This window comes from Natrix helvetica (genome assembly GCF_964273705.1).
Source record: "Natrix helvetica genome assembly, chromosome: 1".
Taxonomy (NCBI): Eukaryota; Metazoa; Chordata; class Lepidosauria; order Squamata; family Natricidae; genus Natrix; species Natrix helvetica.
Genome location: NC_138548.1, coordinates 365263712 through 365290627, shown reverse-complemented (window position 1 = coordinate 365290627; position 26916 = coordinate 365263712). Strand labels below are relative to the sequence as shown.

The 26916-nt window shown below is 42.8% G+C and overlaps 1 protein-coding gene across 5 annotated transcripts; it reads right to left on the bottom strand.

Annotated features, from left to right (window-relative positions):
• On the bottom strand, positions 1–25770 carry LOC309384798 (uncharacterized protein). Of its 5 annotated transcripts, none has more exons than XM_081938584.1 (5): positions 17085–17802; positions 16716–16830; positions 16532–16599; positions 15221–15350; positions 1–2216 (listed from the first exon to the last, which is right to left on the bottom strand). In XM_081938584.1, the coding sequence occupies exons 1-5, from the start codon at positions 17496–17498 to the stop codon at positions 688–690; spliced, it is 2256 nt and encodes a 751-aa protein (XP_081794710.1). In that variant the 5' UTR covers positions 17499–17802; the 3' UTR covers positions 1–687. The 5 variants fall into 5 exon arrangements, with proteins under 5 accessions (XP_081794710.1, XP_081794712.1, XP_081794711.1 ...); XM_081938585.1 differs by lacking the exon at positions 1–2216 and adding an exon at positions 9951–12129; XM_081938586.1 differs by lacking the exons at positions 15221–15350; positions 16532–16599; positions 16716–16830; positions 17085–17802 and adding exons at positions 22512–22641; positions 24481–25748.
• Between the last annotated feature and the right edge of the window lie 1146 nt (positions 25771–26916).

Genomic DNA, 26916 nt, shown 5'->3' with positions numbered 1-26916 from the left:
TTTTTAGAAGAAACTTCTTTATATACAATATGATGCATGTATATAAAACCTTTGCAGCAGAAGTCAGAACCAGAAGTCATAATCACAGAAGCAATATCATAGAGTCAATATTGCAAGGACAAAGTAACTCTTATATACAAATAAATCAAGCTAAGCCACACAGGCAATGAGCTGTGTCACCACAGTACCCATTGGCTGACCTATTACCATGTCTATTCTAATTCATGAACTCATACACTGACATGACGACCAAAACTGGATGCAGTATTCCAGGTGTAGTCTTACTAACGCTTTACAAAACGGTACTAATACTTCACATGATTTTGATTCTATGCCTCTCTTTATACTGTACATTCAAGGATTATATTAGCTTTTCTAGCTGCTGCCACGCACGCATGATTCATGTTTAAGTGATCATCCATTCAGACTCCCAAGGTCCCTCTCAAAATTATTGTTTTTGAGCTAGGTTTCATGTAATCTCTTTTTTCCTGCCCAGGTGTAAAATCTTACTTTTCTCCACATTAAGATTTATTTTGTTGGATTCAACCATGTCTCATTTGGATCATAAAGGCACAATATGCATACATATATAAATCTAGAGAGACGTAATGGTCAGTGGTTAGAATGCAGTACTACAGCCTAATTGTCTACAGTCAGGCATCTGATTCTGACAGGCTCATAATTGATTCAGCTTTCATCCTTCTCAAGTGGGTAAAATGAGGATCCAGGTTCCTGGGGATCATATGCTGTAAACTGCTCAGAAAGTGTTGTAAAGCATTCTGGAGTGGTATATAAGTAAGTAGAATCGCTGTTGCAATATAGTTTCTCCCGAGCGTGGATCCTTTTATGATAAGTAAGACTACCATTCTGAGCAAAGCTCTTTCCACATTCCATGCATTTATATGGCTTCTCTCCTGTGTGGATCAACTTATGGCAATTAAGATGACCATTTCGAGCGAAGGTCTTTCCACACTCCATACATTCATATGGCTTCTCTCCTGTGTGGATCATCTTATGTAAAATAAGATGACTTCTTAGAGCAAAGGTCTTTTCACATTCCATGCATTTAAATGGCTTCTCCCCTGTGTGGAGCCTTTTGTGGATAGTAAGTCCACTGCTCTGAGCAAAGGTCTTTCCACATTCCATGCATTTATATGGTTTCTCTCCTGTGTGGATCATCTTATGGGAAATCAGATAACTGCTACTAGCAAAGGTCTTTCCACACTCCATACATTTATATGGCTTCTCCCCTGTGTGGATCATCTTGTGGGAAATAAGATTACCTCTTTGAGCAAAGGTCTTTCCACACTCCATGCATTTATATGGCTTCTCCCCTGTGTGGATGATCTTATGGGAAAGAAGATTACGTTTTTCAGCAAAAGTCTTTCCACACTCCATGCATTTATACGGCTTCTCCCCTGTGTGGATCATCTTATGGGACATAAGATGAGCTCTTTGAGCGAAGGTCTTTCCACATTCTGTGCATTTATATGGTTTCTCCCCTGTGTGGATCCTTTCATGGGAAGTAAGTGTACTTCTATGAGCAAAGGTGTTTCCACACTCTACGCATTTATAGGGTTTCGCTCCTGAGTGGATCCTTTTATGGGAAATCAGATTACTGCTATGAGCAAAGGTCTTTCCACACTCCATGCATTTATATGGTTTCTCCCCTGTGTGGATCCTTTTATGAATAGTAAGTGTATTGCTATTAGCAAAGGTCTTTCCACAGTCATTGCATATGTAGAGCGTCTTCCCAATGTGAATCCTTTCATGGGAATTAAGTTGCCTTCTTGTTCTAAAACATGCTCCACATTCCAAACATTTAAAAGGCTTCTCATTTGGGTCAAACACTTTTGGAGCTGTAAGGAAGTTATTCCCAATAGAAAGAATGAATGCGCCATTAGAATTTTCTCCATTGTCTTTTCTTATAGCATCTTCTCCTTTGTTTTGGGTTAAATAGTGTTCATTTACATGTAATTCAGCTTTGATTAGCTCCACACTTTTCCCAGTATATTTTTCCCTTATTTTCTCTTCTTGGGCAAGAAAGTCTTGCATCGGAGCATCAGTGTAAGATGAGCTTTCCTGATTCCAATTCTTTGACTGGTTTCTCTCATGGCTTTCGAATTCCATTTGAGTTTCATACGTCTCCATTCCATCTTTAGCACTGATCTCTTTTAACAATTCACAGGAATCTTGATTCTTCTGCCCATTATTACCTTCAAAGCAAAAGGAAAAAGAAAATGATAACAAGGTTAGAGGAAAAGATCAAACTGTAGAAAGTGAATTTCCTTCTGAATTACTCTGAAATTCCATTAGGCTGTATGTTTACATGCTTACAGGGCTGTGATATAGACATGTTGAAAGCTTTGAAAATATCAAGAAAACATCTCATTCTTTACAATTATCTTTATATATGAAAAGCTCACTCATATTCAGTTTTGAGTTAAGGAATAGAATAAGAGAGTTGGAAGGGATCTTAGAGGTCTTCTAGTCCAAACCCTTGCTTAAGCAGGAAACCTTACACCACTTCAGACAAATGGTTATCCAATATCCTAAAATCTTCCAGTGTTGGAGCATTCACAACTTCTGGAGGCAACTTGTTCCACTGATTAATTTTTCTAACTATTAGGAAATTTCTCCTTAGGTCTAAGTTGCTTCTCTCCTTGATTAGTTTCCAGCCATTGCTTCTTGTCCTACCCTCAGGTGCTCTGGAGAATAGCTTAAATCCCTTTTCTTTGTGGCAACCCCTGAGATATTGGAACACTGTTATAATGTCACCCTAGTCCTTCTTTTCATTAAACTAGAGATACCCAGTTCCTGCAACAATTCCTCCAGTCCCCTAATCATTTTCCTTGCTCTTCTCTGCACTCTTTCTAGAGTCTCAACATCTTTTTACATCGTGGAGACCAAAATATTGCATGCAGTACTCCAACTGTGGCCTTATCAAGGCATTATAAAGTGGCATTAACACTTCACATGATCTTGATTCTATCCCTCTGCAGCCTAGAACTGTGTTGGCTTTTCTGGCAGCTGCTCCATATTGCTGGCTCATATTTAAATGATTGTCCACAAGGACTCCCAGATCCCTCTCACAGTTACTACTACTGAGCAAAGTACCACTATATACAGTACCTGTGCATTTTGTTTTTCTTGCCTAAATGTAGAACCTTACTTTTTTCACTATTGAATTTCATAATAATCAAGGGAAACATCCAAGGAGGAATTAGGAGAAAACCTAAGAATTATAGAGGTGGGTTAATTTCAGCAGAGGGGGGGTTGCTGGGTGGCTGCTCATGAGTGTGGTCACCTCATGGTTGCTATGTTGTGCTGCTGCGACAGCGTAACACAGCCATTCGCCTCTGAGACTGTGCAAGGCTCTTCGGGAGCCCGCTCACAAGAGAGCAGCCGCCTGGCAACCCCAAAACAATAAGAGCCCCCCCCAACCCGATAATAAGGCCAAGGCCATATTTTGGTATTCAAAAGAAAATAAGACCATGTTTTATTTTCAGAGAAACACAGTAGGTTTAGAGAAGGAAAACAAGAAAAAATAGGTTTTTTGTCTCTATGCGTTGAGTTTTTGCCCTCCTTGGCATCCGGAAATACTCTGCAGGTCGAAAACGGGCTCATTTGTGCCCTCCCAAATCTTCTCTGCATGCCATTTTTCCCCTCCCTGGTGTCCAGAATCACTCTGCATGCCAAAAACAGGGCCGTTTTTCCCCTCCCCAACCCTCTGCGTGTCCTGTTTTCAGCCTCTACACCAGGGAGGGGAAAACAGCACACATGGAGGCCTCCAGAGGCCAAAAATAGGCCCGTATTCACTCTATAAGATGCACAGACATTACTACCCACTTTTTTTGTGGGGGGAAAAAGAGCGTCTTATAGTCTGAAAAATACGGTAAGTTACGGCGGGGTGGTGTATTAGGTAGGGCGAATGTTGCACCGCTTATGCTGTCATTCATAAGCGTCAACGACGGCCATGGTGCTGCAACACTCATAAATATCGGGACTGGGTCTCAGGTAATTGGAGGGGGGATGGTAATAACTTGAACCCGCTGCTAAGTTAACTGCTGTAACTTGGGGATTACCTGTACCATAGGATGCTTTGAGTCACACTGCACGGGGACTTTGTTCTTGAATTGGATTGAGAGAATGCTCTTCCATGGCCTGAGTGTGAAAGTTCTGTTCTCACACCATTTTGGACGTTTCAGAGGACAAATGACAACACACCCCTCTCACATGATCTCCAGAGGACACATAAAAGCACACCTCGTTATCTTCAGCCCTCACAGATTTTCTTTCTCCCTCCCAGGAGATGGTATCTGATTAGCGGTTTTTTAATTTAAAAAACTAACTATAATCTGTCTTCTTGAACTCTCTGATTGGGGACTAGAAAACTCTTACCCAGAGAGATTACGTTCCCATGGTTTTCAAGCATGACATCTGAATGCAGCGCTTTCTGGTCAGGATCCATCTGAGACCACTCCTCCTCAGAGAAATACACGGCCACCTCCTCAAAGGACACAAGACTCTCCTGAACACAGAAAAAAGAACAGAACGGGAGGATTCGCAAGATCTGTTCACCTTCACCATTTATTTAGACGAGGATAGAAGGGGAACTCTTGCAGACAAGACCAAATTGACAGGAATAACGACACTCCAGAAGATAAGCTCAAGATATAGAAGGATCTACAAATTGGGCCCCATCTAATGAAATGAAATCAACAGTGAGAAATGTAAAGCTTTACATTTACGAAAGGAAAAACAAATGCACTGGCATAGAATAGGTGATACGAGGCTTAATAGTAGTAAGGGCAACAGGGATGTTGGAATACTACTGGAAAAGCACATGAGTCAGCACTATGCTATAATTGCCAAATAACCCCAAACAGAATCCTAGGCTGCATTAAGAGAGGGGTAGAATCAAGATGAAGTGTTAATACCACTTTATAATGCCTTGGTAAGACCACACTTGGAATATTGCATCCAGTTATGGTTGCCAAATGTAAAAATGATCTTGAGACTCTAGAAAGAGTGAAAAGAACAGCAAGAAAAATTATTAGTGGACTGGAGGCTAAAACATATAAGGAACAGTTGCTGGAATTGGGTATGTCTAGTTTTATTAAAAGAAGGACTGTGCTCCAAGAAGAAATGGATGGAACCTATTCAAGGAGAGAAACAACCTACAAGTAAAGAGAAATTTCCTGACAGTGAGAACAATTAATCAGTGGAATGACTTGTCTCTAGAAATTGTAGGTGCTCCAACACTGGAGGGGTTTGAGAAGAAATTGGACAGCCGTTTATCTTAAATGTTATAGGACTTCCTGTCTGAGCAGGGGGTTCGACTAGAATACGTCCAAGATCCCTACCAACTCTGTAATTCTGCATAGCAAACTAATCCTACTTCTGGATCAATTGATCTACCGCTCTGTCTGTCACTGATTGATCTAGTAGTCTGCGCCATTGGCTGAAAGGAAGAAAAGAAAGAAGAGAAAATTCCCTGGCAAAGTCATTTCTCAGCCTTTGCAAAGCGGGAATGTTTGATCTCCTAATTGAGGATTGGAAATTATTTTGTAGCCCAAAGTACCATGATTACATGGTCAACACGGCCACTCACTTTGGAGTTTAACAGTCTGCCTTATTTTTTAATACATTTGATTATTTTTGAACTACAGGTAATACATGAGTTTTTTTTTACAAATGTTAATGTGCAATGTATTTAGTTATTTTTCATTAGCCTTGCACAATTCAGTCAAAGAATTACTAAAAAAACCCAGGTCTTTGGCAGTTCCTGCCACTGTGAAATGTTTATTCTTATTTCTTCAAAGACTTTTTAAAAATTGCTTCTTGTAAACTCAAAGTTGGTGGAGTTCCTAGCAGAAAAAGATAACCAGAGGAAGCCATGCTGACTGATAGTAACATGAACCTACTATTCTGCTCTCCATGTTGTAGAAGAACAAAAAATAATCAAGTCCAAACAAGGGGGGAAAATAGTAGGAGGGAACTCTGCACACCCACTTCACATCTTGAAGGGAGAATAGAAATCTAATATCTTTCCCCTTTCTTACTTGATTTGGAGGTTCAACGGCTGTTTGTTCTCCGTCATAAAAACCAGAAAGCTTCATTCTTTGTTTCTCTGTAAGGAATAAAAAGTTTCAAAATGCATATTTAACAAAAGAGGAGAAGGTATTCTATAGAAGAGAAGACAGATTGAAGGTAAGACGGATGGGCAATCGGAGGATCTTCCATTACCTTCCGAGGTGTCTTGACTTTGATCTTCCCAAAGGATCCTCCTAAAAAATAGCTCCTGAGGGGGATTTGATGGGTTCTTCTCTCCCCCAGGATCTCTGATCTCCACAGTGCAGGACTTCAAATAGGAGGAAGGAGAAAAGAAGCAGAATTAATGTACATCACATGCCACAAAGTGGATTCTTATATTTGGAACACAACCTCAAAGCCCCCAATATCCACCAGTGAGGTTGAATGAGAAAACAATGGAAAAATGTCCTACAAGAATCGGTGAATTGCCACATATGATGAAGGCCAGAGAAGTTTGGGAAGGAGGGGTGAATTATTGAAACACTTCCTCTAGTCCCTTCTGAGCTCCCTAAAGTCTCTCACCTGCAACTGGACCTTCTCCTTCTGCTCCTCCGACTGGCTCAGGAGGAAGCCTTCCGCCAGGGCCACCGCCTGGGAGCTGCTCTCTGCTCCACACTCCCGCACCCAGCTCTCCATCTCTGGGGGCAGAAGGAACAGGAGATGCTCCAGAACCACCAGATCCAGCATCTGGGTTTTGGTGTGTTTTTCTGGTCTCAGCCATCGCCTGCAAATGTCATAGAGTCGGCTGCAAAGTCCTCGGGGACTTTCAGCCTCCCGGTACTGGATGAAGTTCCAGGGCTGAACTTCGGAAGGGCGGATGGTTTCCTCCTCCAGGATCTTCTGCCCAGTCCTTGTCCAGGGCTTCCCCCCCTTCCCAGGCTGAGCAGCTGAAGGGCCTTTTCCGCTTCCTTCCTTGGCCAAAGGTTGTCTCTCCATCCTTTCTCTGACCTGCAGAGCAACTCCAGGTGGGTCCAAGGACTCTTCTGGGTCTCCAGGTGCCTTTTCCTTCACAGGGGAATTTCTGGGGCTTCAGGACGGATCCCTGCAAGTTATTCCGCTCTTTGTTTTCCTCCCCAAGAGAAACTTTTGCGTTGCAAAGATTTCAGGTTTCTGCATCTGAGATGGAAAGAAAAAGAAAAGCCAAGAATTGGAAAGTGGAATTCAGCCACTGAAGAACCTTCACCCAACCAACCCCAAGCGGCTCATCCCAGCGCAGGGTCGAGGTCCCCACAAGGAGGGCCGGGAAGGAGGCAGCTAAATAGGCCGCCCAGCTTCTCTCTCGGAGACAGGATCGGGCCCTCTGGGTGCCTGGTGCGAATCCTGCCTCCTCCACGCCCGACTTCTCTACTCTCCTGTTGGGTCTCCGCAAGGCCTCCCCTCCCCTCCCCCCCCCACTCGGGGTCTTCCCCTCCGCCTTCCTGGAATCCCCGCTTCCCCCTACAGGAGCGGGTGCTGGGGAACATGGGACCCGGGAAGAGCCCCCCCCCCTCACCCGGGTCACGTCTGGATCGCCCCCACTCCGGCCAGCCTCTCCGCCTCCTGCCGGGCTCGAGCGATAAGGAGAGCCGAGTGCGGCCTCCTAGAGAGGCAAGCCTTTGTGACGTCACTTCCTTCGACGTTCGGCCTCCAGTGGGCCAATGGGGAAGCGCCTGGCGTTTCCTTCCCTTGGCAGAGGGCGCCCCCTGGAGGATTTGGGGCAAAGTGCCAGGATTACAGAAAGGGCGGGAAAGAGGAGCGCCTCTGAGGTGAAATTTAAAGGGCGGGGATGATGGGCTTGGGAGTAGGGGGAGAAAAGGCTCCCTGTCAATCAAAGGCTTCGACGCCTGTGCTTCTTTTCCCCCTTTGATATGAAGCCAAATGCACTGAAGGAGGTTTTCCTCTTTCTTCTGTTGTGTTTCTAGGGCGGTTTGGTTATTATTTCTATATAGCGCAACTCCCACCGCTTTCATTCGGCCTCCTCCTTAATTTATTCATAGAACAGAAATATCCTTTGTGGCAACCCCTGAGGTATCGGAAGGCTGCTCTCATGTCTCCCCCGGTCCTTCTCGTCAGACTAGCCGTGCCCAGACCGCTGCTCATCCTATGTTTGAGCCCTCAGCCCCCTAATCCTCTGCTGCTATTCTCTGCCCTCTTTCTACGGTCTCCACATCTTTTCTTTCTTTCCTATACCAAACAGAAAGAAAAATAGAAATAAAAAATTAAAGGAAGGAGAAATAGAGGCGTAGAAAGTTGGCACCCACCCTTGTCGTGGAACAATTAAATATTCTAGGAAATATTAAAAAATGCAGAATAGTATACCTCCCCAGGTGAGAGAAGTCTGAGGTAAAAGGGGGGGGGGATTCCCTTCGTTTTAGCACAGGGCAAAATTTTTTTTTTTTTAAAAAAAGCCATTCCAGCCTGACAATTCAATCTAATCAACAAAAACAAAGTCTTTTTAGGCTTGTTTCTTTTGAACACTTTAAATGTGACGATATCCAATTTAACGGCTGGAAAGGCGCAGGATAGCTTCAAACACCCTGTTGTGGCTGAGTGAGGACGAGCTCCCGCCTGAGGGGCTTCTGCACTCTGATTGGTTACGGTTGGTGGAAAGGGGGCGTTTCCCTTTTCCCCGCCTTTTCCTTTTGGGCGCCGTTTGAGATTTACCTCAGGATGTTCCTGTCTTCTCTGCTGCGAACGTCAAATACATTTATATTGATATAAAACTACAAGTTTCCGTCAGTATCCCTCGCTTCCTTTGGACAGTGTCTGTGCAATTCCTCCACATGAAATCTCTTCAGTTGCACCTTCCAGTGGTGAGTTTCCTCCCACAAACTATTAATTCTATAATGCTGAAGAACATTAAATTTGTTATTTGTAATTTAAAGCAGGGATCTAATCTGGTTGCCACCTAAAGAACAACATTTCAGGTGTGGGTTCTTTCTTTTTTATTTTATAATAAGGCTATTTGCATCTGGGAACATTAAAGATCTTTGTGGAATAGCTAAAAAAAAGGCAGTGGCTTTACAAAGTGAAAATCGTGACTGAACAAGAAATGCAAATTCTGGATGGGAAAAAATATTTTAGCAAGAAAGTGGATGGAGCATTTTTAAATGAGTGGAAATTGAAAAGTTTCAATTTGGCATTTTATTGAAAAAACTCTTATAAATTACTTTTAGTGGGTAAACAAACAATCAGATGGCATGAATCATTTTTATGGCCCAACCCAAAATTAACCTAATTTTAGAAAAAAAATGTACTGATAACATTTTGGGGTTCCAATTTGACTAGATGAGAGTTGCTCGAGAGCGATTTTAATCTACTTCTGGGTCCACTAGTGAATTGGAAGATTTTTTTAAAGCCCCCCTCCCCCCCAATTTTCTCCTTCTGTCTATCCAGGAATTGACAGAACCCTGGTGCCTGAAGCACTCGGTGGCTGGTGCCCATATCCACACTTTCAGCTCAAACAGAAGATCATTTCAGGATGTATTGATATTCCTATAGCAGTGATGGCGAACCTATGGCACGCGTGCCACAGGTGGCACGCGGAGCCATTTGTCAGGGCACGCGAGGGAAGCCTCCGGACGGTCCCTGAAGCCTTCAGAACACTTAAAACAACCCTCCGAGCAAACCGGAAGTGACTTCTGGTCGTTTTAAGCATTCCGAAGGCTTCAGGGAAGCCTCCGGACGGTCCCTGAAGCCTCCAGAGGGCCTCCGGGGGGGCGGGGGAGGCTCTTTTCGCCCTCCCCAGGCTCCTATAAACCCTCTGGAGCCTGGGGAGGGCGAAAAAAGCATGTAAATATGGGGGGTCACGCGTTGTGCGCGCATGCGCACTGGGGGGGTCGCGCATTGCATTATGGGTGTGGCAGGCCCGCACACGACCCCCCTGCACTCCCCCCACTTGTGGCATGCGAGCCAAAAAAGGTTCGCCATCGCTGTCCTATAGGATCTCTTTCAGACAATTGACTATCCAGTGTCTTCTTAAAATGACCAGTGATGAAGCAACAGCAATGTTTTAAGGAAAGCTGTTCCACTGATTAATTGTCTTCACTGTAAGGAAGACTCTAGTTGAGGTTGCTTTTTGTAATGTGATGATCAAAGCTGGATGGAGTATTCCAAGTGTGATCTTACTAAGCCTTTATAAAACAGTACTAATCACGTGATTTTGATTCTGCCTCTCATTACACAATCAAGGATTATATTAGCTTTTTTGGCTGCTGCCACACAAATGTGACTCATATTTAAGTGATCATCCATTCGAACTCCCAAGGTCCCTCTCACAATTACTGTTTTTGAGCCAGGTTTCATGTAAGCTGTTTTTCCTGCCCAGGTGTAAAATCTAAATTTTTTCCACATGAAGTTTCATTTTGTTGGATTCAACCTTGCCTCGTTTGGATCACAAACGCACAATATGCATACACATACAAATCTATAGAGACCTGATAGGTCAGTAGTTAGAATGCAGTACTAAAGCCTAATTGTCCACAGCCAGGCGTCTGATTCTGACAGGCTCATGGTTGATTCAACTTTCATCCTTCTCAGGTGGGTACAATGAGGATCCAAATTGCTGGGGACCATATGCTGACTCTGTAAACTGTTCAGAGAGTGTTGTAAATCATTCTGGAGTGGTATATAAGTAAGTAGAATTGCTATTGCTATATAGTTTCTCCCGAGCGTGGATCCTTTTATGAGAAGTAAGACTACCATTCTGAGCAAAGCTCTTTCCACATTCCATGCATTTAAATGGCTTCTCCCCTGTGTGGAGCCTTTTGTGGATAGTAAGTGTATTGCCATTAGCAAAGGTCTTACCACACTCCATGCATTTATGTGGTTTCTCTCCTGTGTGAATTATCTTATGGGAAATAAGATTACCCTTTTGAGCAAATGTTTTTCCACACTCCATGCATTTATATGGCTTCTCGCCTGTGTGGATTCTTTCGTGGGAAGTAAGTCTACTTCTATGAGCAAAGGTCTTTCCACACTCCATACATTCATACGGCTTCTCTCCTGTGTGAATCATTTTATGTAAAATAAGATGACTTCTTAGAGCAAAGGTCTTTCCACACTCTGTGCATTTATATGGCTTCTCCCCTGTGTGGATCATCTTGTGAGAAATAAGATTACCTCTTTGAGCAAAGGTCTTTCCACACTCCATGCATTTATATGGCTTCTCCCCTGTGTGGATCCTTTCATGGGAAGTAAGTGTACTGCTATGAGCAAAGGTCTTTCCACACTCTATGCATTTATAGGGTTTCGCTCCTGAGTGGATCCTTTTATGGGAAATCAGATTACTGCCATTAGCAAAGGTCTTTCCACACTCCATGCATTTAAATGGCTTTTCCCCTGTGTGGATCTTTTTGTGGCTACAAAGTCTACTGCTGAGAGCAAAGGTCTTTCCACACTCCATGCATTTATATGGTTTCTCTCCTGTATGGATTATCTTATGGGAAATAAGAGTAAATCTTTGAGCAAAGGTCTTTCCACACTCCATGCATTCATATGGTTTCTCCCCTGTGTGGATCCTTTTATGGGTAGTAAGTGTACTGCTATGAGCAAAGGTCTTTCCACACTCTATGCATTTATATGGTTTCTCCCCTGTGTGGATCCTTTTATGGCTAGTAAGTTGCATGCTTGTTCTAAAACATTTTCCACATTCCAAACATTTATAACGCTTCTCTTTTGTTTCAATCGTTTTTTGATATGTAAGGAACTTATTTCCAAGAGAAAGAATGAATGTCCCATTGGAATTTTGTTCGTCGTGTTTTCTTATAGCATCTTCTCCTTTGTTTTTGGTTAAATAATGTTCATTTACTTGTACTTTAGTTTTGATTAACTTCACACATTTTCCAGTATATTTTTTCTTTACTTTCTCTTGTTGGGCAAGAAAGTCTTGCATCGGAGCATCAGTGTAAGATGAGCTTTCCTGATTCCAATTCTTTGACTGGTTTCTCTCATGGCTTTCGAATTCCATTCGAATTTCAAATTTTTCCATTCCATCTTTAGCATTAATCTCTTTGAACAATTCACAGGAATCTTGATTCTCCTGCCCATTATTACCTTCAAAGCAAAAGGGAAAAGAAAATGATAACAAGGTTAGAGGAAAAGATCAAACTGTAGAAAGTGAATTTCCTTCTGAATTACTCTGAAATTCCATTAGGTTGTATGTTTACATGCTTACAGTGGTGTGATATAGACATATTGAAAGCTTTGAAAATATCAAGAAAACATCTCATTCTTTACAATTATCTTTATATATGAAAAGCTCACTCAGATTCAGTTTTGAGTTAAGGAATAGAATAAGAGAGTTGGAAGGGACCTTAGAGGTCTTCTAGTCCAACCCCTTGCTTAAGCAGGAAACCATACACCACTTCTGACAAATGGCTATCCAACATCTTAAAATCTTCCAGTGTTGGGGCATTCACAACTTCAGGAGGAAAGTTGTTCCACTGATTAATTTTTCTATTAGGAAATTTCTCCTTAGGTCTAAGTTGCTTCTCTCCTTGATTAGTTTCCACCCATTGCTTCTTGTCCTACCCTCAGGTGCTCTGGAAAATAGCTTAAATCCCTTTTCTTTGTGGCAGCCCCTGAGATATTGGAACACTGTTATAATGTCACCACTAGTCCTTTTCATTAAACTAGAGATACCCAGTTCCTGCAACAATTCCTCTAGTCCCCTAATCATCTTCCTTGCTCTTCTCTGCACTCTTTCTAGAGTCTCAACATCTTTTTACATTGTGGAGACCAAACCATTGCATGCAGTACTCCAACTGTGGCCTTATCAAGGCATTATAAAGTGGCATTAACACTTCACATGATCTTGATTCTATCCCTCTGCAGCCTAGAACTGTGTTGGCTTTTCTGGAGCTGTTCCACATTGCTGGCTCATATTTAAATGGTTGTCCACAAGGACTCCCAGATCCCTCTCATAGTAACTACTACTGAGCAAAGTACCACATATACAGTTTTGTTTTTCTTGCCTAAATGTAGAACCTTACTTTTTTCACTACTGAATTTCATAATAATCAAGGGAAACATCCAAGGAGGAATTGGGAGAAAACCGAAGAATTATAGAGGTGGGTTAATTTCAGCAGAGACCTGTGAGAAGTGAAACAATTTTGAAACACCAAAGCAGGCAAAGGAACCGATGGCTTGCCACAGCGTCGCAAGGTACCATATTTTTCAGACCATAAGACGCACCTACCATGTTTTCCCGAAAATATGACATGTCCTGAAAACAAGGCCATGCCAGATTTTTTTGGGTGGGCAAAAATATAAGCCCTCCCCTGAAAATAAGCCCTTTGGACAACTCCGCCCTACAACCAGGCAGAGTGCCACTCACCGACTTAGCGGTATACCGAAGGTGCCAAGCCACGCGAGTGCCTCCCCCCAACTCTGGCTCCCGTGCGGCTTGGCACCTTCGGTATACTGCTAGTTCGGTAAGTGGTGCTCTGCCCGGCTGGAGAGGGGAGTTGTGTGAGCACCTGTTCCATCCCCCGCTCGCACGTCTCCCAGCCTCACCACGATCTGGGCCAGCTCTCCCTGCAGGGCCAGGCCGCCAGCGCCATCCCAACACTGAGGATGTCTTCTTCTGCGGCTTCCAAACCCCGATCTGCCAAAATTTCCGGCAGCCGGGGCAGTCTTCCAGTAGTGGCCACTTTGGTAGTGTGCTCTATATTTGTAGGTCAGCTGCTGAAAGACTCTCTGTCCCAGTTGCTGGAAGACTCGACAGCAGACATTTGGAGTTTGGAAGCTGCAGAAGCCATCCTCTGTGTTGGGATGGCAGCAGTGACCTGGTCCTGCTGGGAGAGCTGGCCCAGATTGTGGTGAGACTGGAAGGTGCGCGAGTATGGGGTGGAACAGGCTCGCGCGACACTGCTCTAGCCAGGCAGAGTGCCACTCACCAACATAGCAGTATGCGAAGGCACCAAGCTGCACGAGCTGTTCCCCCCACACCCCCAGCTCCCGCGGCTTGGTGTATGGGATACTGCTAGGTTGGGGAATGGCACTCTGACTGACTGGAGTGGGGGGTTGCTGGGTGGCTGCTCATGAGTGTGGTCACCTCATGGCTGCTATGTTGTGCTGCTGCGACAGCGTAACACAGCCGTTCGCCTCTGAGACTGTGCGAGGCTCTTCAGGAGCCCGCTCACAAGAGAGCAGCCACCTGGCAACACCAAAATAAGCCCCACTCCTTGCTAATCAGGCCAAGGCCATATTTTGGGATTCAAAAGAAAATAAGACCCTGTTTTATTTTCAGAGAAACACAGTAGGTTTAGAGAAGGAAAACAAGAAAAAATAGGTTTTTTTGTCTCTATGCGTTGAGCTTTTGACCTCCTTGGCATCCGTAAATACTCTGCAGGTCGAAAACAGGCTCATTTGTGCCCTCCCAAATCTTCTCTGCATGCCATTTTTTCCCTCCCTGGTCTCCAGAAGCACTCTGCATGCCAAAAATGGGCCCGTTTTTTCCCTCCCCAACCCTCTGCGTGTCCTGTTTTCAGCCTCTACACCAGGGAGAGGAAAAACAGCACACATGGAGGCCTCCAGAGGCCAAAAATAGGCCCGTATTCACTCTATAAGATGCACAGACATTACTACCCACTTTTTTTGTGGGGGGAAAAAGAGCATCTTATAGTCTGAAAAATACGGTAAGTTACGGTGGGGTGATGTAGTAGGTAGGGCGAACGTTGCAACGCTTCTGCTGTCATTCACAAGTGTGAACGACGGCCATGGTGCTTCAACACTCATAAATATCGGGACTCGGTCTCAAGTACTTGGAGGAGGGATGGTCATAACTTGAAACTGCTGCTAAGTTAACTGTCATAACTCGGGGATTACCTGTACCATAGGATGCTTTGAGTCACACTGCACGGGGACTTTGTTCTTGAATTGGATTGAGAGAATGCTCTTCCATGGCCTGAGTGTGAAAGTTCTGTTCTCACACCATTTTGGACGTTTCAGAGGACAAATGACAACAAACCCCTCTCATATGACCTCCAGAGGACACATAAAAGCACACCTCGTTATCTTCAGCCCTCACAGATTTTCTTTCTCCCTCCCAGGAGATGGTATCTGATTAGTGGTTTTTTCATTTAAAAAACTAACTATAATCTGTCTTCTTGAACTCTCTGATTGGGGACTAGAAAACTCTTACCCAGAGAGATTACGTTCCCATGGTTTTCAAGCATGACTTCCGAATGCAGCGCTTTCTGATCAGGATCCAGCTGAGACCATTCCTCCTCAGAGAAATTCACGGCCACCTCCTCGAAGGACACCAGACTCTCCTGAACACGGAAAAAAGAACAGAACGGGAGGATTCACAAGATCTGTTCCTCTTCATCAATGATTTAGACAAGGGGATAGAAGGGGAACTCTTGCAGACAAGACCAAATTGACAAGAATAATGACACTCCAGAAGATAAGCTCAAGATATAGAAGGATCTACAAATCGGGCCCCATCTAATGAAATGAAATCAACAGTGAGAAATGTAAAGCTTTACATTTACGAAAGGAAAAACAAATGCACTGGCATAGAATAGGTGATACGAGGCTTAATAGTAGTAAGGGCAACAGGGATGTTGGAGTCCTACTGGAAAACGACTTAAACATGAGTCAGCACTATGCTATAATTGCCAAATAACCCCCAACAGAATCTTAGGCTGCATTAAGAGAGGGATAGAATCAAGACGACATGAAGTTTTAGTACCACTTTATAATGCCTTGGTAAGACCACACTTGCATCCAGTTTTGGTTGCCAAATGTAAAAATGATCTTGAGACTCTAGAAAGAGTGAAAAGAACAGCAAGAAAAATTATTAGTGGACTGGAGGCTAAAACATATAAGGAACAGTTGCTGGAATTGGGTATGTCTAGTTTTATTAAAAGAAGGACTGGGGATGACATGACAGCAGTGCTCCAAGAAGAAATGGATGGAACCTATTCAAGGAGAGAAACAACCTACAAGTAAAGAGAAATTTCCTGACAGTGAGAACAATTAATCAGTGGAATGACTTGCCTCCAGAAATTGTAGGTGCTCCAACACTGGAGGGGTTTGAGAAGAAATTGGACAGCCATTTATCTGAAATGTTATAGGGCTTCCTGTCTGAGCAGGCGGTTGGACTAGAAGACTTCCAAGCGCCCTACCAACTCTGTCATTCTGTTCCACTCTTCACTAATTCCCAAAGCAGAGATATGCACAAAGTTAAATGGCTGTGCTTCACACAACCCCTCATTTTAGGTGAGAAAATGGGCAAACCTGAAAATTGCTTTCACTGAAGAAATATTTGGGGAAGCTTTATCAAGTTCATTGATTCTGAAAAATCTCCAAAACCTTTCAGCAAAGTAATCCTACTTCTGGATCAACTGATCTATCGCTCTGTCTGTCATTGATTGATCTAGTAGTCTGAGCCATTGGCTGAAAAGAAAAGAAGAGAGAATAGAAATCTAATATCTTTTCCCTTTCTTACTTGATTTGGAGGTTCAACGGCTGTTTGTTCTCCGTCATAAAAACCAGAAAGCTTCATTCTTTGTTTCTCTGTAAGGAATAAAAAGTTTCAAAATGCATATTTAACGAAAGAGGAGAAGGTATTCTATAGAAGAGAAGACAGATTGAAGGTAAGACAGATGGGCAATCGGAGGATCTTCCATTACCTTCCGAGATGTCCTGACTTTGATCTTCCCAAAGGATCCTCCTAAAAAATAGCTCCTGAGGGGGATTTGATGGGTTCTTCCTTCCCTCAGGATCTCTGATCTCCACATTGGAGCCCTTCAAATAAGAGGAAGGAGAAAAGAAGCAGAATTAATGTACATCACATGCCACAAAGTGGATTCTTATATTCGGAACACAACCTCAAAGCCCCCAATATCCACCAGTGAGGTTGAATGAGAAAACAATGGAAAAATGTCCTACAAGAATTGGTGAATTGCCACATATGATGAAGGCCAGAGAAGTTTGGGAAGGAGGGGTGAATTATTGAAACACTTCCTCTAGTCCCTTCTGAGCTCCTTAAAGTATCTCACCTGCAACTGGACCTGCTCCTTCTGCTCCTCTGCCTGGCTCAGGATGAAGCCTTCCGCCAGGGCCACCGCCTGGGAGCTGCTCTCTGCTCCACACTCCCGCACCCAACTCTCCATCTCTGGGGGCAGAAGGAACAGGAGATGCTCCAGAACCACCAGATCCAGCATCTGGGTTTTGGTGTGTTTTTCCGGTCTCAGCCATCGCCTGCAAATGTCATAGAGTCGGCTGCAAAGTCCTCGGGGACTTTCAGCCTCCCGGTACTGGATGAAGTTCCAGGGCTGAACTTCGGAAGGGCGGATGGTTTCCTCCTCCAGGATCTTCTGCCCAGTCCTTGTCCAGGGCTTCCCCCCCTTCCCAGGCTGAGCAGCTGAAGGGCCTTTTCCGCTTCCCTCCTTGGCAAAAGGTTGTGTCTCCATCCTTTCTCTCTCCTGCAGAGCAACTCCAGGTGGGTCCAAGGACTCTGGTGGGTCTCCAGATGCCTTTTCCTTCACAGGGCCATTTCTGGGGCCCCAGGACGGATCCTTGCAAGTTATTCTGCTCTTTTTTCCCGTAAGAGAAAAAAATGGCTCCGATTTTCTGGGACCCGGGAAGAGCTCCCCCCCCCCTCACCTGGGTCACGTCTGGATCGCCCCCACTCCGGCCAGCCTCTCCGCCTCCTGCCGGGCTCGAGCGATAAGGAGAGCGAGTGCGGCGTCCTAGAGAGGCAAGCTTTTGTGACGTCACTTCCTTCGTCGCTTCCTCTGTTAAGCCAGCCGTGACGTTCACCCTCCAGTGGGCCAATAGGAAAGCGCCTGGAGTTCCCTTCCCTTCTCCTTAATTTATTCATAGAATAAAACAGAAATATCCTTTGTGGCAACCCCTGAGGTATCGGAAGGCTGCTCTTATGTCTCCCCCGGTCCTTCTCTTCAGAGTAGCCGTGCCCAGTTCCTGCAACCGCTGCTCATCCTATGTTTGAGCCCTCAGCCCCCTAATTCTCTTTGCTGCTCTTCTCTGCACTCTTTCTAGGGTCTCCACATCTTTCTTTACTATACAAAACAGAAAGAAAAATAGAAATAAGAAATTAAAGGAAGGAGAAATAGAGGCGTAGAATGTTGGCACCCACCCTTCTCCTGCAACAATTAAATATTCTAGGAAATATTAAAAATGCAGAATATTTAATGTGTCTGAACCAAGCAAACATAAGGTGTCAATCAACACCAACCGGATGCCTGGATTGGCTGATTCATGTAGGCGTCACCAGGGGGAGCTAACGTTATTCTGATTGGTTGCCGGTTTGACAACTATATAAATAGCTGTCAAACCGGAGTTCTCCATTCTGTTCTTGTTATGCATAGATTGAGTCTTAATAAAGCTGTTACTTTACCGGATCGCCACAGCATCTTAATTAACAATTACGTACATAATAGTATACCTCCCCAGGTGAAAGAAGTAGAAAAGAAGTTTGAGGTACAATGGGGGAGTGGGGGGGGGGAGGTCACTTCATTTTAGCACAGGGCAAAATAAAAAAAATTCTTTTTTTAAAAAAGCCATTCCAGCCTGACAATTCAATCTAATCAACAAAAACAAAGTCTTTTTAGGCCTGTTTCTTTTGAACACTTTAAATGTGACGATATCCAATTTAATAGCTGGAAAAGCGCAGGAGTTTCAAACACCCTGTTGTGGCTGAGTGAGGACGAGCTCCCGCCTGAGGGGGATCTGCACTCTGATTGGTTGCTGTGGATGGAAAGGGGGCGTTTCCCTTTTTCCCGCCTTTTTCTCCTGGGCGCCGTTTGAGATTTACCTCAGGATGTTCCTGTCTTCTCTGTTGTCAGAGAATATAAATATAAATGTCAAATACATTTATACTGATATAAAACTACAAGTTTCCGTCAGTATCCCTCGCTTCCTTTGGACAGTGTCTGTGCAATTCCTCCACATGAAATCTCTTCAGTTGCACCTTCCAGTGGTGAGTTTCTTCCCACAAACTATTAATTCTATAATGCTGAAGAACATTAAATTTGTTATTTGTAATTTAAAGCAGGGATCTAATCTGGTTGCCACCTAAAGAACAACATTTCAGGTGTGAGTTCTTTCTTTTTTTATTTTATAATAAGGCTATTTGCATCTAGGAACATTAAGGATCTTTGTGGAATAGCTAAAAAAAGGCAGTGATTTTACAAAGTGAAAATTGTGACTATTTGAACAAGAAATGCAAATTCTGGATGAGAAAAAATATTTTAGCAAGAAAATGGATGGAGCATTTTTAAATGAGTGGAAATTGAAGTTTCAATTTGGCATTTTATTGAAAAAACTCGTATAGATTACTTTTAGTGGGTAAACAAACAGACAATCAGATGGCATGAATCATTTTTATGGCCCAACCCAAAATTAACCTAATTTTAGAAAAAAATGTACTGATAACATTTTGGGGTTCCAATTTGACTAGATGAGAGTTGCTCCAGAGAGATATTTTAATTTACTTCTGAGTCCAATAGTGAATTGGATGCAGTTTTTTCTCCTGACCTCTGGTGCTCTAGAAAATAAGTTTGTGGCAGCCTCTCAAGAACTGGAATACTGCTATCATGTCACTCCTAATCCTTTTCTGTAGACTAGCTACACCCAAATCCTGCAACCATTCTTCATATGTTTTAGTCTTCAGACCTTTAATCATCTTAGCTGTTCATTTGCACTTTCTCTAAAGTCTAAACATTTTTTTTGTAATGTGATGATCAAAGCTGGATGGAGTATTCCAAGTGTGGTCGTACTAAGTACTAATCACGTGATTTTGATTCTGCCTCTCTTTACACAATCAATGATTATATTAGCTTTTTTGGCTGCTGCCACACAAACATGACTCATATTTAAGTGATCATCCATTTGGACTCCCAAGGTCCCTCTCACAATTACTATTTTTGAGCCAGGTTTCATGTAAGCTGTTTTTCCTGCCCAGGTGTAAAGTCTAATTTTTTTCCACATGAAGTTTCATTTTGTTGGATTCAACCTTGCCTCCTTTGGGTCACAAAGGCACAATATGCATACACATACAAATCTATAGAGACCTGGTTGGTCAGCGGTTAGAATGCAGTACTAAAGCCTAATTGTCCACAGCCAGGCGTCTGATTCTGACAGGCTCATGGTTGATTCAACTTTCATCCTTCTCAGGTGGATAAAATGAGGATCCAGATTGCTGGGGACCATATGCTGACTCTGTAAACTGTTCAGAGAGTGTTGTAAAGCATTCTGGAGTGGTATATAAGTAAGTAGAATTGCTATTGCTATATAGTTTCTCCCGAGCGTGGATCCTTTTATGATAAGTAAGACTACCATTCTGAGCAAAGCTCTTTCCACATTCCATGCATTTATATGGCTTCTCTCCTGTATGGATCATCTTATGGCAATTAAGATGAGCATTTCGAGCAAAGGTCTTTCCACACTCCATACATTCATATGGCTTCTCTCCTGTATGAATCATTTTATGTAAAATAAGATGACTTCTTAGAGCAAAGGTCTTCCCACATTCCATGCATTTAAATGGCTTCTCCCCTGTGTGGAGCCTTTTGTGGATAGTAAGTCCACTGCTCTGAGCAAAGGTCTTTCCACATTCCATACATTTATATGGTTTCTCTCCTGTGTGAATTATCTTATGGGAAATAAGATAACTGCTACTAGCAAAGGTTTTTCCACACTCCATGCATTTATATGGCTTCTCTCCTGTGTGGATCATCTTATGGGACATAAGAGTACCTCTTTGAGCAAAGGTCTTTCCACACTCCATGCATTTATATGGCTTCTCCCCTGTGTGGATCCTTTTATGGGAAATAAGATTACGTTTTTCAGCAAATGTCTTTCCACAGTCCATGCATTTAAATGGTTTCTCTCCTGTGTGGAGCTTTTTGTGTCTTCTAAGTCCACTGCTCTGAGTAAACGTCTTTCCACACTCCATGCATTTATACGGCTTCTCCCCTGTGTGGATCATCTTATGGGAAGTAAGTGTACTGCTATGAGCAAAAGTCTTTCCACATTCCATGCATTTATATGTCTTCTCTCCTGAGTGGATCCTTTTATGAGAAATCAGATTACTGCTATGAGCAAAAGTCATTTCACACTCCATGCATTTATATGGTTTCTCCCCTGTGTGGATCCTTTTATGGATCGTAAGTATATTGTTATTAGTAAAGGTCTTTCCACACTCATTGCATATGTAGAGTGTCTTCCCAGTGTGAATCCTTTCATGGGAAGTAAGTTGCCTTCTTGTTCTAAAACATGTTCCACATTCCAAACAGTTATAAGGCTTCTCATTTGGGGCAATCACTTTTTGAGATGTAAGGAAGTTACTACCAAGAGAAATAATGAATGTGTCATTGGAATTTTCTGTGTTGTCTTTTCTTATAGCATCTTCTCCTTTGTTTTGTGTTAAAAAGTGTTCATTCACATGTAATTCAGCTTTGATTAGCTTCATACTTTTCCCGGTATATTTTTCCCTTATTTTCTCTTCTTGGGCAAGAAAGTCTTGCATCGGAACATCAGTGGAAGATGAACTTTCCTGATTCCAATTCTTTGACTGCTTTCTCTCATGGCTTTCAAATTCCATTTGAATTCCAAACGTCTCCATTCCATCTTTAGCACTGATCACTTGATTCTCCTGCCCATTATTACCTTCAAAGCAAAAGAGAAATGAAAATGATAACAAGATTAGAGGAAAAGATCAAACTACAGAAAGTTGTGAATTTCCTTCTGAAGTTTTCCAAAATTCCATTATGTTGAATCTTTGCATGCCTACAGTGGTATGATATAGACATGATGGTTTCTATAGTCATGAATTATGAAGGCAAAAATGGCACACACGTAGGGTTTAGGAGGCCAAAACTAGGCCCATATTCACTCTATAAGATGCACAGACATTTCCACCCACTTTTTTTGTGAGGAAAAAAGAGCGTCTTATAGTCTGAAAAATACGGTGTCACAGCGGGGTGTTGTAGGGCGAATGTTGTAGTGCTTCTGTCATTCGTAAGTGTGAACGACGGCCATGGTGCTTCAACACTCATAAATATCGGGACTGGGTCTCAAGTACTTGGGGGAGGGCTGGTCATAACTTGAAACAGCTGCTAAGTGAACTGTCATAACTCAGGGATTACCTGTACCCTAGGATGCTCTGAGTCACACTGCACAGGGGCCTTTGTTCTTGAATTGGATTGGAAGAATGCTCTTCCATGGCCTGAGTGCGAAAGTTCTGCTCTCACACAATTTTGGATGTTTCAGAGGACAAATGACAACACACTCCTCTCATATGACCTCCAGAGGACACATAAAAGCACACCTTGTTCTTTTCAGCCCTCACAGATTTTCCTTCTCCCTCCCAGGAGATGATATCTGATTAGTGGTTTTTTAATAAAAAACTAACTATAATCTGTCTTCTTGAACTCTCTGATTGGGGACTAGAAAACTCTTACCCAGAGAGATTACGTTCCTATGGTTTTCAAGCATGACTTCCGAATGCAGTGCTTTCTGATCAGGATCCAGCTGAGACCATTCCTCCTCAGAGAAATACACACCCACCTCCTCGAAGGACACCAGACTCTCCTGAAAACGGAAAAAAGAACAGAACAGGAGGATTCGCAAGATCTTTTCATCTTCATCATTTATTTAGACAAGATTTTGGAAGATTAGTGCTCGGCCACCTGAGAACCACCACAGATCTGCTGTTAGACCCCCTGCAATTTGCCTAGTGAGCAAATAGATTGACATATGATGCTGTTAATATGAGACTGCACTATATCCTACAACATCTTGAATCTCCAAAGACCTATGCAAGGGTCCTCTTTGTAGACTTCAGCTCAGCATTCAATATCATCATTCCAGAAATTCTTCTAACTAAATTAAATCATCTAGCTGACCACACTTGTAAATGGATCATAAGCTTCCTAACATACAGGAAGCAGCAGGTGAGGCTAGGCAAAATCACATCAGATTCCTGTACAATTAGCACAGGAGCATCCCAGGGCTGTGTGCTCTCTCCACTTCTCCCTATACACCAATGACAGCATCTCAAAAGATTCCTCTGTTAAAATACTGAAGTTTGCAGATGATACAACAGTGATTGGTCTCATTCAAGACGATGAATCTGCATACAGATGGTAGGTTGAACAACTAGCCTTGTGGTACAGCAAGAACAATATTGAACTAAAATCACTCAAAACCATAGAAATGGTGGTGGGTTTTAGAAGAAAACCTCCTATACTACCACCTCTTACAATACTAGACAACACAGCACAGTATCAACAGTAGAGACCTTCAAGTTTCCAAATTCTATCATCTCAAGACTTAAAATGGACAACTAACATCAAAAGCGTCATCCAAAAAGCACAACAAAGAATGTTCTTTCTGAGCCAACTCAGGAAGCTCAAACTGCCCAAAGAGTTGCTGACTCAGTTCTACAGAGGAATTATTGAGTCTGTCATTTGCACCTCCATAAGTGTCTGGTTTGGCTCTGCAACGAAAACCAAGCAAGACAAATATAGAGTTCAAATTAGAACTGCAGAAAAAACAATGGCTACCAACCTGCCTTCCATTGAGGACCTGTATACTGCACAAGTCAAAAAGAGGGCCGTGAAAATACCTACAGACCCTTCACATCCTGGACATAAATTGTTTCAACTTCTATCCTCAAAACGACACTATAGGGCACCGCACACCAGAACAACTAGACATGAGTTTTTTCCCTGAATGCCATCACTCTGCTTACCAACTAATTCCCACAACACTGTCAATAATTTACTAAGAATGTATTACTATTATTCTTCTCTTCCTTTCTAGTATCTATCTCTCCCCACTTATGACTATAACCATGTTGCTTGTATCTTTCATTTTATACTGTGTTTATTTGTTTCCTAGTTCGATTTGATAGCTTATTAGTAACCTTGCTTATCCGAGTGTAGTATCTTTTTATTCTTGATGAATGTATTTTATTCTCCTTATGTACACTGAGAGCATATGCACCAAAGACAAATTCTTCTGTGTCCAATCACACTTGGCCAATAAAGAATTCTATTCCATTTTTTAAAAAAGAGGATAAAAGGGGAACTCAACAAATTTGCATGCAAGACCAAATTGACAGGAATAACAACAGTCTTGAAGATAAGCTGAAGATATAGAAGTATCGACGGATTGCCCGATCTATCAAAATGAAATCAACAATGAGAAATGTAAAGTTCAACTTTAGGGAAGAAAAACCAAATACACTGGTATAGAATAGTTGATACCTGGCTCAACAATAGTAAGTGCAAAAGGGATCTTAGTGTCCTAGTGGACAACCTCTTAAACATGAGTCAGCACAATGCTACAGTTGCCAAAAAAAAACCCCAACAGAATCATAGGCTGCATTAAGACGGATATACTCAATATGACATGAAGTGTTAGTACCACTTTATAATGCCTTGGTAAGACCACACTTGGAATCCTGCATCGAGTTTTGGTTGCCAGATGTAAAAAAGATCTTGGGACTCTAGAAAAAGTGCAGAGAACAGCAACAAAAATTATTAGTGGACTGGAGACTAAAACATATAAGGAACAGTTGCTGATATTGGGTAGATCTAGTTTCATGAAAAGAAGGACTAGGGGTTGACATGATAGCAGTGTTCCAAGAAGCAATGGATGGAAACTATTCAAGGAGAGAACCAACCTACAAGTAAAGAGAAATTTCTTGAAAGTGAGAACAATTAATCTCTTGCCTTCAAAAAATGTGGGTGCTCCAACATTGGACGTGTTTATGAAGAAACTGGACAGCCATTTATCTGAAATATTACAGAGTTTCCTGTCTGAACAGGACATTGAAAACCTCCAAGAGCCCTACCAACTCTGTTATACTGCTCCATTGTTCCCAAATTCCCAAAACAAAGATATGCACTAAGTTAAATGGCTGTGCATCACACAAGTCCTCATTTTAGGTGAGAAAATGGGCAAATCTGAAAATTGCTTTCACTGAAGAAATATGTGGGGAAGCTTTATCAAGTTCATTGATTCGGAAAAATCTCCAATGCCTTTCAGCAAAGTAATCCTACTTCTGGATCAACTGATCTACCGCTCTGTCTGTCACTGATTGATCTAGTAATCTGAGCCATTGGCTGAAAGGAAGAAAAGAAAGATGAGAAAATTCTCCAGCAAAGTCATTTCTCAGCCTTTGCAAAGCGGAAATGTTTGATTTCCTAATTGAGGATTGGAAATTATTTTGCAGCCCAAAGTACCATGATTTCATGCTCAACACGGCCACTCCCTTTGGATTTTAATAGTCTGCTTTATTTTTTAACACAATTTGCTTATTTTTGAACTACAGGTTATAAATGAGGCTTTTTAAAAATGGTAATGTGGCAATGTGAGTAATTATTTATTTTTCATTAGCCCTGCACGATTCCGAGTCAAAGAATTACCCCCCAAAAATGGGCCTCTAGCAGTTCCTGCCAAGGCGATATGTTTATTCCTATGTCTTGAAGGATTTTTTAAAAACTACTTCTTCTAAACTCAAAGTTACTGGAGTGCCAAGGAGAATAAGATTACTATACTGACTGACAGCAACCAGAACCTGCTATTCTGCTCTACATGTTGTGGAAAAACACAAAAATAATCCAGGCCAAACAAGGGGGCAAAATAGAAAGAGAGAGCACTCTGCACATCCACTTCCCTTCCTGAAGGGAGAATACAAATCTAATAACTTCCCTTTCTTACCTGATTTGGAGGTTCAACCACTGTTTGATATCCATCATAAAAACCAGAAAGCTTCTTTCTTTCTTTCTCTGTAAGGAATAAATAATTATAAAATGCATATTTAACAAAATAAGAGGTACATTACAGAAGGTAAGACAGATGGGATCTCTCTGGATAATCAGAGGAACTCCCATTACCTTCTGAGTTGTCTTGACTTTGATTTTCCCAAGGGATCCTCCCGAAAAATAGCTCCTGAGGGGAATTTGATGGGTTCTTCTCTCCCTCAGGATCTCTGATCTCCACAGTGCAGCCCTTCAAATAGGAGGAAGGGGGGAAAAAGTAGAATTAATGTACAGTTCAGTGAAAATCCAATGGAAAAATGTTCTACAAGAATTGGTGAGTCACCACGTTATGAATGTACCAGAAGTTTGGGAAGGAGGGGTGAAGTACTCAAACACTTTCTCTATTCCCTCCTGAGCTCCCTAAAGTCTCTCACCTGCAACTGGACCTGCTCCTTCTGCTCCTCCGCCTGGCTCAGAAGGAGGCCTTCCACCAGGGCCACCGCTTGGGAGCTGCTCTCTGCTCCACACTCCCGCACCCAGCTCTCCATCTCTGGGGGCAGAAGGAACAGGAGATGCTCCAGAACCACCAGGTCCAGCATCTGGGTTTTGGTGTGTTTTTCTGGTCTCAGCCATCGCCTGCAAATGTCATAGAGTCGGCTGCAAAGTCCTCGGGGACTTTCAGCCTCCCGGTACTGGATGAAATTCTGCGGCTGAACTTTGGAAGGGCGGATGGTTTCCTCCTCCGGGATCTTCTGCCCAGTCCTTGTCCAGAGCTTCCCCACCTTCCCAGGCTGAGCAGCTGAAGGGCCTTTTCCGCTTCCCTCCTTGGCCAAAGGTTGTGTCTCCATCCTTTCTCTGTCCTGCAGAGCAACTCCAGGTGGGTCCAAGGACTCTGGTGGGTCTCCAGGTGCCTTTTCCTTCACGGGGCCATTTCTGGGGCTCCAGGATCCCTGCAAGTTATTCCGCTCTTTGTTTTCCTCCCCAAGAGAAACTTTTGCCTTGCAAAGATTTCAGTTTTCTGCATCTGAGATGGAAGGAAAAAGAAAAGCCAAGAATTGGAAAGTGGAATTCAGCCACTCAACAACCTTCACCCAAC